Source organism: Gymnoscopelus microlampas (assembly GCF_963454915.1).
Source record: "Gymnoscopelus microlampas genome assembly, chromosome: 13".
Classification (NCBI taxonomy): Eukaryota; Metazoa; Chordata; class Actinopteri; order Myctophiformes; family Myctophidae; genus Gymnoscopelus; species Gymnoscopelus microlampas.
Window position 1 is genome coordinate 902,501 of NC_139950.1, and position 10,000 is coordinate 912,500.

Consider the following 10,000-nt stretch of genomic DNA (forward strand, 5'->3'; position numbering starts at 1 on the left):
ACCAGAAATAATATCTATGACCCAGTAGGATCACAACCTATATGGACAACCCGGTCAACTTGCTGCTGGAAATCCAATATGGCCGCCTCAATATTGGCCCCTATCAGAAAATATCTTTAGCAATAACTTTTGAACCAGATGGGTTAGAAATAAAAACTTGGTGTCTATTTCATGGTTTCACAGCATGAGAAACTCAACGGAATACTTATCTTTATGATTGGGTGTGTCTGGACCTTTAATTTGCATATTTCCAAGATGGACGCCACACGAAAATGACTTTTACAGTGAAAGCTTACTGTTATGGCAAAAAGTCTGCTTTTTAAGCAATATGAACACATTTGGTCAGTTTGAGCTTTAATTTATATTTTGTCAATATGGCTGCAAAATGTAATACCATACATAAATAATGTATGGTATTACATTTTCCCTCAGATGTATTGATTTATAGATCTATAGTTGTGGGGATGATTGCAGAGAAAATTGGAGAAAAAGCCCACAATGTATCTATGTATCATTTTAATAAACTAAATACAATATAAACAGACACATGCACACTCCAAGACTTGGCAAAAACTTCAACTTTATGGCTATACAAATTAACATAGTAGTATGCATTCAAGTAACATAACAAAAGATATACTACTTAGTGACAAATAGAGTAAAGGCGGAGTTGAGGTTGCCTACAAAAGGTTCATTTTGACCTCTATGTGCTGTCTTGCCTGCTTCTAAAGCCAATGATACTATGGTACAATGCTATTCACTGTCACTGTTGTCCAGTGGTGGAAATGGCCTGGATTCGCTTTGGGAACCCTACCTTGACTCATCACGCGCGCGCAGCACGCGTGCATGAGTTCCGCGCGCGCGAAGCGAACATTTTGCGGTTTTGGGTGGATTTTGATTTCTGTTTTTGTCAACTTTATTTTGGTTTTAGGGTTTGGGTTAGGTTAGGGTTATGTTATTTCATTCTTATTTTTGCCTGATTTTACCAATTTATTATCAAAACATTTAAAATTAATCAAAATATATATATTATTTTGCTAAATCGATTGGGTGGGCCAGCTTTCTATGTAGGTGGGCCATGGCCCACCCATGGCTGCACCCATGATACACATGATGAAAACAGAGCTATATATATTGTCCAATTTGACCATATTGTACAATAAATAAATACCTAATACTCTAAAACCAGTTCACCCGTGATGCAAGCTGCTATTTTTGTGCAGTATTTGAACATTATTTTTATACTTTTTAATTTTTAAGACAAATGTTCTCTGGGGGTCCCTGGCACAAAACATTTTCAGATGGGGGTCCATGGCTAATCAACACGCGTTGCATCACTTGAGCTTGTAGATCGGCTATTGCGGTTCTGGGCGGATTGGGTTCATTTTTTTCCAGTTTTTGGTTACTTTATTTCGGTTTTAGGGTTAGAATTCGGGTTAGGGTTATGTTAATTCTTTCTTGTTTTTGCCTGATTTTACCGATTTATTATCAAAACAATTAAACACAATTAAAACTTTTTTTTTTTGCAAAAAGTGGGGGGTATGAAATCTTCTCTGTAATAGGAGTATGATAATAATACTTTGGATCTGATGGATAGGGTTCTGTGCAGACTGCAGTCCATTTAGAAACACTTGGTTGGACCCTACCTGCTCGTAGTGTCACTTGCCTGGTCCATTGCTCCTAACATTATCAGAATGGCAGCTGCTAAATCCTCTGATCTCTGATGACCATAACATTCTCCTCTTCAGTACCTTCGGTTTTGGTCAACTACCCCCCAACTTGGAAGCACCAGCAGGTTGTTTGTTTATAATTATTCACAACGTGGTCGTTAGTTTGAGTCGTGGCGGGGGTCTATCACTGTTTTTCCTCGGTAGCTTTCACTGTTTTAAAATACTTGCTTAAATATGCACACTTTGCAGCTTTGCACAGATAGCTCTTGAGACAAGCGGTCCGAAATACTCTCGAGCCGGTAACAGTGTGGGCACAATGTACAGTATCCTAGCAACGTGTACGCGTTAACTCTCATTGGTCGTGTTATGAGTAATGAGCCAATGAGCTGCTGAGCGCACTCCCAGACAATGGGTTCATAGCCAGCGTTGCCAAGTCTGCTTATTTCCAGCAACTTCCCTGGAACAAAATGTGGCTTGTTTTTGGCTCGCTATTAGCTTGTTTTTGTAGGTCGGGTGGCTCATTTCTGTCACTATACTTGGCAACAGTGACACTGACTGACACCCGCTGATCTCTCACTCACAGAAGAGACATGACGGCAAATAAATCGTTTTAAACCTCATAAGCGATTATTTAAAAAAAATTGAACACTGAGGGAGACTTTGAAGAGCGTTCCCACACATGTTCTCACCGTTCCCAGGCAACGGTTGCTATGGGAACGGCGTTCCCATGCGTGCAACGCCATTTCCACCACTGCTGTTGTCATGTGTTGCACTGATCTTGCTGCATCGTGTCTCCAGTCCCTGGCAACGGCATCTTAAGTAGCATGGAATTGCCTTCTTTGCACAGGAACAGTCATGCAGCCTTTGATACAGCTGCATGATATTGCCTTGTTCATTGACACAGGCCAGGCTGGCTCGGTAGATGCAAGGGGGACTGCATTGTTAGCACTGAGAGACCATCCATACTCTGTGAAAGAAGGAATATCCGGCTTAGCGATATGTGCACATTTATCTGTTGTGGTTGCTAGAGCAGCTCTTCTCAGGTGCAGGTCAAAGGCATTCTCTGTCGGGGGCAGCAGCTTTAAGAGGGTTGATCTATTATTGAGGAACTTGTACACTCTAAGCTTACTCAGGTCAAAATCCTCCTGGTGGTCCGCTTTGGATGTATATACAGCAATTGTGAGGTCTCGTGCCTGATTGATGACGTCATCTGAAAGGGAATCAGAAGAGTTTTCACCAAACTCCTCAAGTGCAAAGATCCAGACGCATGCTGGCCTTGACCAATGCCTTCTTCCCAGTGAAGAAGGGATAGCTGGTGGTACAGTATCTCTGCCACTTAAACTATGGATAAAGGGCAGGGCACGACACTGTGCGAGCCCCAGTGCTGATACCATTTGATGGATAGGAAGGTATGAATTTTGCTCTGTTCTCACCCACAGCTCTGGAAGGCATCTGAGATGGGTTGCTGCATAGTAAAGGCACATGATGATGATGTCTGTGTCATAGCTAGGCAGATAACAGGCGAAAAACAGGCGAATCGTTCACTTCCGGATAAAAGCGCCAAAATTGGTACACATACTCCTTGGGTAGTACTGTTTTGATAAAATCCGTTAGCCACCTGAAAATTCAAGATGGCGGCCATTTTTCAAGATGGCCGCCATTGAATATACAGTAATATTACATTCCCCAAACAAATCCCATAGATACAAGCGCCAAAATTGGCAAACATACTCCTTGGGTATTGCTCTTTTGATAAAAAACAAAGATTTTAAGATGGTGGCCATTTTTCAAGATGGCCACCATTGAATATACAGTAATTCGCAGTAATTTCACAATAAAATGTCATAGATATGCACCAAAATTGGCACAAACACTCTTTGGGTATTGCTCTTTTGATGACACCTGTTACCCATGTAAAAATTCAAGATGGCAGCCATTTTTCAAGATGGCCACCATTGTACAGTAGGCTATATACAGTCAAATCACATTTAGAAGTAAAATAGCTTAGAAGCAAGCACCAAAATTGGCTCATATACCATTCTTTTAATAATATTTTAGCAGCCACCTAAAAATTCAAGATGGCGGCCATTTTGCAAGGTGGCCGCCATTGAATATACACTAATAATGCATTTCTGAATAAAAATCACCATAATATGTCCTATTTGAGTAATCTTGGTGTCAAATCATACATTTTTCACTATGTAGAATCTGAATCTGGACCCATGGACTGACTTCACTGGCTTCCTTGTACCATATATCAGCCCCGGAATCCTAATCTTCTGCTAAATTAGGGGATCATGCTATGTTATAAGTCTATTATGTGTAGCATTTTCTTGTACAAGACAAAGAGGAAGGGTAGTGTTTTCAGCCTGCGGCGAAAGATGGGCAGTGACTCTGCTGTCCTGACATCAGTGGGAAGTTCATTCCACCACTGTGGGCCAGAACAGAAAAAAGTCGTGACCGTGTCGATGGACCAGAAGGACCCTTGAGTGACGAGGCAATCAGTCGCCCCGAGGTGGCAGACCGAAGTGGTCGGGCAGGGGTGTAGGCATCGACCATAGCCCGGAGGTAAGAAGGAGCTGTTCCTTTCACTGCCCTATAGGCTAGCACCAGGGTTTTGAACTGGATCCGAGCTGCTACGGGGAGCCAGTGTAGAGAACGGAGAAGGATAGTTGTGTGGGAGAACTTGGGGCGGTTGAACACCAGACGAGCTGCAGCTTTCTGAACAAGCTCCAGAGGTCTGATGGCAGATGCCGGAGCACCAGCCAGGAAGGAGTTGCAGTAGTCCAGGCGGGAGATGACAAGAGCCTGGATGAGCACCTGGGCTGCCTTCTCCGTGAGGAAGGGGCGAATCCTCCTGATGTTGTAGAGGAGGAATCTGCAGGACCGTGTCACTGATGCGATGTTTGCCGAGAACGACAGTTGATCGTCCAGGGTCACACCCAGACTCTTCGCAGTCCGAGTTGACGTCACCACAGCATTATCAATGGTGATGGCCATGTCTCGGTGCGGACAGCCCTTCCCCGGGAGGAACATCAGCTCGGTCTTGTCCAGGTTGAGCTTCAGGTGGTGCGTCGACATCCACTCCGAGATGTCAGCCAGACAAGCAGCAATGCGTGCCTCCACTTGTGTGTCAGAGGGGGGGAATGAGAGGATCAGCTGGGTGTCATCGGCATAGCAGTGGTAGGAAAAGCCATGGGAGTGGATGACAGCACCAAGAGTTGTAGTGTAGAGAGAGAAAAGAAGAGGACCCAGAACCGAGCCTTGGGGAACCCCAGTAGTGAGTCTGTGTGGTTCTGATACAGACCCTCTCAGCATCACCAGGTAGGAGCGACCCGTCAGGTAGGATGCAAACAGGGAGAGTGCAGAGCCTGAGACACCCATCCCCTTAAGGGTGGAGAGGAGGATCTGATGGTTCACTGTGTCGAACGCTGCAGACAGGTCCAGGAGTATCAGGATGGAGGAGAGAGAGTTCGCTCATGATGTATGACAGATCAAGCGCAGCTGAAGGTGTTGATGATGCAAGGTTGGACATGTTTGCTCGGAAGCAGAGACCATATGAAGCCATTCCTCCAACACGATCAGCGCTGAAGGAGCACGTGGTGGGGCAGTTTGCATGTGTCCATGACCCCTAGAACTATGTCGGCAGGAGTCTTGTACTCCTGGCAGGGTTACCCAAGCCAAACAGGTCGAAGGGTAGAGACTAGACGAAGGGTGATCCCAGGGCGCTATTACTACTTGTAATCTACACTTGCAAGATCCGCTTGTCTCTCAGCGCTAATCTATGTGATTTTATTGCAAAATGTAGCAATACTGTATATTAAATGGCAGCCATCTTGAAAAAGGGCCACCATCTTGAATTTTTAGGTGGCTGCTAATATGTTATTAAAAGAATGGTATATGAGCCAATTTTGGTGCTTGCTTCTAAGCTATTTTACTTCTAAATGTGATTTGACTGTATATAGCCTACTGTACAATGGTGGCCATCTTGAAAAATGGCTGCCATCTTGAATTTTTACATGGGTAACAGGTTTCATCAAAAGAGCAATACCCAAAGAGTGTGTGTGCCAATTTTGGTGCATATCTATGACATTTTATTGTGAAATTACTGCGAATTACTGTATATTCAATGGTGGCCATCTTGAAAAATGGCCACCATCTTAAAATCTTTGGTTTTTATCAAAAGAGCAATACCCAAGGAGTATGTTTGCCAATTTTGGCGCTTGTATCTATGGGATTTTGTTGGGAAATGTAATATTACTGTATATTCAATGGCGGCCATCTTGAAAAATGGCCGCCATCTTGAATTTTCAGGTGGCTAACGGGTTTTATCAAAACAGTACTACCCAAGGAGTATGTGTACCAATTTTGGCGCTTTTATCCGGAAGTGAACGATTATTCCCGGTATCTGCCTAGCTATCATTGGCATGGATGACAACTCTGTCAACTTTGTCATTCTGGACACTGTACAGGGTGTGGATTATTATTCTTGTATCAGCCTCCTGTTGTGTGGATTCTAGTGCAGGGACATCTTCAATAGACCCCTCCTTGATCAACACACTCCTTGTCTCTTCTTTAGGGACATCTTCAATAGACCCCTCCTTGATCAACACACTCCTTGTCTCTTCTTTATACCCCCCACCCAGGTAAAGATGTGTCGGACCAAGGGCCAACTTAAGTTTCTCAATTTCACACCATTCGTCACAGAGGAAACTCAATAGGTTTGCCTTGTTAGCTGACACAGCAAAAAACTCCTGAGGATCTGGAACTGTGTAATGCATACTGACTTCATATTCTTTGGTAGGTTTTGGTCGAGCATATCTGTGTTCTTGTTCAGCTGTCTTAAGACTAGGTCCGCTGTACCGGTCCAAACAGAAGTGAATGATCTCTGTGCCAGCAGGCACATCATTCAACAGCAGACGTTGGTATCGTTCAGCGATTGTTGGCATCAATAACTACTGCTGTTTTTCTGTCTTCTGTAGGCAGGTCAGAGATGCATGCAACTTTGGTCTCCTCTTTCAGGACCTTCACAAGGCTTGCCTTGGTACCTGTTCTCATCCTGCCATCTTCCTGGAAGAGGGAAGGGGGGAAGTCACTGCACTCGTGGTTGCCTATAAAGTCAACAAGGTTGAGTTCTCCACCACTGGCTATGATTTGGGTCATGCGCAGGAGGGCAGTAATTTCATTGCTCTTGCCAGGTGCTGAGGTTTTCCCCTTAGATGTTTTAGATTTTGTGTTTTGAGTGTGGAAAGTGTTAAGCTTCATTATGCTTGTCTTCTTCTGTTCACTGGACAGTGACTCACACAATGCCTTCAGACCCAGTTCTTTCACACTCATCAAGTCGTCCTTGACTGTGGAATCAGCACACTGTCCTGTAGATATGTTGATCATGGATGATGTGCTCACTGAAAATGGGTTAGTCTCCACTGCTGCCATGACCTTGACTACCATCTCTACATCCTGGATTACACGACTCTGACCAGACTCACGGTGTGGATCTGCCATATTGACAACATATAAATTAAAGCTCAAACTGACCAAATGTGTTCATATTGCTTAAAAAGCAGACTTTTTGCCATAACAGTCAGCTGTCACTGTAAAAGTCATAGTAAAACTAATGTTCGTGTCCAGACACACCAATCATAAAGATAAGTATTCCATTGAGTTTCTCATGCTCTGAAACCATGAAATAAACACCAAGTTTTTATTTCTAGCCCATCTGGTTCAAAAGTTATTGCCAAATCTATTTTCTGATAGGGGCCAATATTGAGGCGGCCATATTGGATTTCCAGCAGCAAGTTGACCGGGTTGTCCATATAGGTTGTGATCCTACTGGGTCATAGATATTATTTCTGGTGGTCAACCTTTTATGGCAGGGCAAATGCAGCATACCCCCCTTTGCCCCTGGGTACTGATAGGGGCCAATATTGAGGCGGCCATATTGGATTTCCAGCAAAAAATTGACCGGGTTGTCCATATAGGTTGTGATCCTACTGGGTCATAGATATTATTTCTGGTGGCCAACCTTTTATAGCAGGGCAAATGCAGCATACCCCCCTTTGCCCCCTGGGTATATGTTTTTACTATACTGGATGTCGGCCATCTTGAATTTCGGAGTCAAAACGAGGTCTTACAATTAAAATTGTGTCAGATTTGGAATCCTAATGGTTGACTTGTATGGAAAAGTGCCTTCATACATGATTCTAGGTCATCCAGATCAAAAGTAAATTTTTAGAGATGGCGCCGGGCGCCATTTTGAATTTGGCTGTCTAGCAAAAAATGCCGGGATTTTTGGGAGGGACCTGGGGGCTAAATCTTTTCTAAAGGGTCCATAGAGGTCAAATCAATCGTCAAAACATCCTTGCCAAAGGATGGTCACAGAACCTCACTTTGTGACCCAACTATCAGTAACGCAAAAGTAATCTAGAGAGTCACTTTTCTCAGAAAGTAACCCTGTAATGTAACAGAATACTTTTTTTAATGGCAGTAATTCTTTAACGTAAGGAGTTACTTTTAAAAAGTAACTTTACCCAACACTGTTTGTAATATTCTACATTCTGTTACATTTGATCCCTTTTCATGTTGTAAAACAAAAAAGACAAAACTGTTCACTGACTGAAGAAGGAACATGAAAGGAATGCTGGGGGTGAATCGAAATACAAATTAGAAGTTGAAATTGACTCGTAAATCAGAGCTCAGAGGTGTTTAGATAAAATAATAATAATAATGGTAATAATAATAATAATAATAAGGGTAATAATAATAATAATAATTATTATTATTATTATTATTATTATTATTATTATTATTATTATTATTATTATTATTATTATTATTATTATTATTATTACCCTTATTATTATTATGTAATGAACAATATGAGTATAATGCATATAGCTTGAACTCAATGGACACCATGGCCAAGAAATCTTAAGACACATCTTTTTAGCATTGCTTTTACTTAGATAGCTGCATTTCTCTTCCTACTTTTAATTGTTCCAGTCCATTTTTAATGCATTTTATGTATTTGTATGCATTACATTTTTATGTTTTGTTTGCTAGTTATTTATTTAAAAAGTTTCCTTTTCATGTCAAGCGCATTGAACTGCACTTGTCTGAATTGTGCTGTATATGTGAAGCTTGATTGATTGATTATTTTCCGTCATGATTATCACGATTATTCATCACTCATGTTATTGCACTGTCACATAAACATAGCACTGCTTTCACATTATACAACAATGTATGACGCTTAGGCCTACGAGACATTTGTTTCCACATTGCTGATTACATTAATGTAATAGTTAAAATTGAGGGACTCAATTAAATATTCCCTGTAATCCATACTGACAGGCTCCGAAGGAAGTAGTTTTGATTTGCATTTGTAGTGTAGTTTCTACAACCTGAGGGATTTTTTTGTTTCTCACCATGAGTCGTCTGGATGAGGGACATCTCCTTTGAAGTTGTAAGGTAGACCCATGGACCGGTCACTTTTCATGGACTCATAGCTAGGTGCAGGAGACCTGCATCTAGCTGAACCTCTCTGATGCAAACTGAAACCAAACAGATGCACGATGGATTCATTTTACGCTCTCAAGAGTTCAATTATTGTTAAACATCTGCATTGGGCTACTTAATTAAATCATTATTCCTCTATGGTAGTAGGCCTACCACATCAATACAGCATGGAATTGTGGACAAAATCTCATCCAATGATAACAAAATACTGAGAGTCTAAATATCATCAAATGGTGGTTCCGTGGCACAAATGCCGAATAAATAATGGACCTTGAAATGAAAAGGGTTGAAAACCACTGCTGTACATAGCAAAAACTACCCAAAAGGGGTTGCCGGATTGAAAGGTATAGTTACTTAGGGGTTCTCGGTCTAAATGGGTTCAGTTAAAATGGAGATTCATCATTCACTCTAATTTACACTGATATGTATCTAAATACCAAGTAAATTATGTGGGATAGAAAAAAGAAACATATTAAGCTCCAACCTGCTCTCTTGAGTTCCGGTGGTTGTTTTGGCGTTACCATGTGGAACCATAGAGGGCGCACTGTCCACAGCCACATCACTGCTGGCAGGCAGCTCTGCTGTCTCCCCTTGAGTCTCCTGGATGATGCTGTGAATGCCATTGTGTCTTATTCAATGTCGTGTTACTCAAAGCAAAGGCAAAATAAATATTGTCGGAATCAGGTAGGACTGGGCGATATGAACAAAATAAAATATGCTATTTGCTCTGTGATGGCCTGCTATAGGCTCTATGCACAGCAGCCATATTATGACTTCCTTCACAGGTGTTACCAATGATACTAATGAAGGCT

The 10,000-nt window shown here is 42.0% G+C and overlaps 1 protein-coding gene across 1 annotated transcript in view; it reads right to left on the minus strand.

Moving 5' to 3' along the window:
- LOC311058114 (uncharacterized protein) overlaps positions 1-10,000 on the minus strand; it is a gene marked incomplete at its 3' end in the record, with an annotated part of 223,736 nt that overhangs the window by 212,393 nt on the left and 1,343 nt on the right. Inside the window, exons 2-3 of the mRNA XM_084075420.1 lie at positions 9,673-9,798; positions 9,098-9,223 (exon numbers count right to left, since the gene is read on the minus strand). Coding sequence (XP_083931546.1) covers positions 9,098-9,223; positions 9,673-9,798 — 252 coding nt within the window. The remainder of the gene's footprint in view (positions 1-9,097; positions 9,224-9,672; positions 9,799-10,000) is intronic.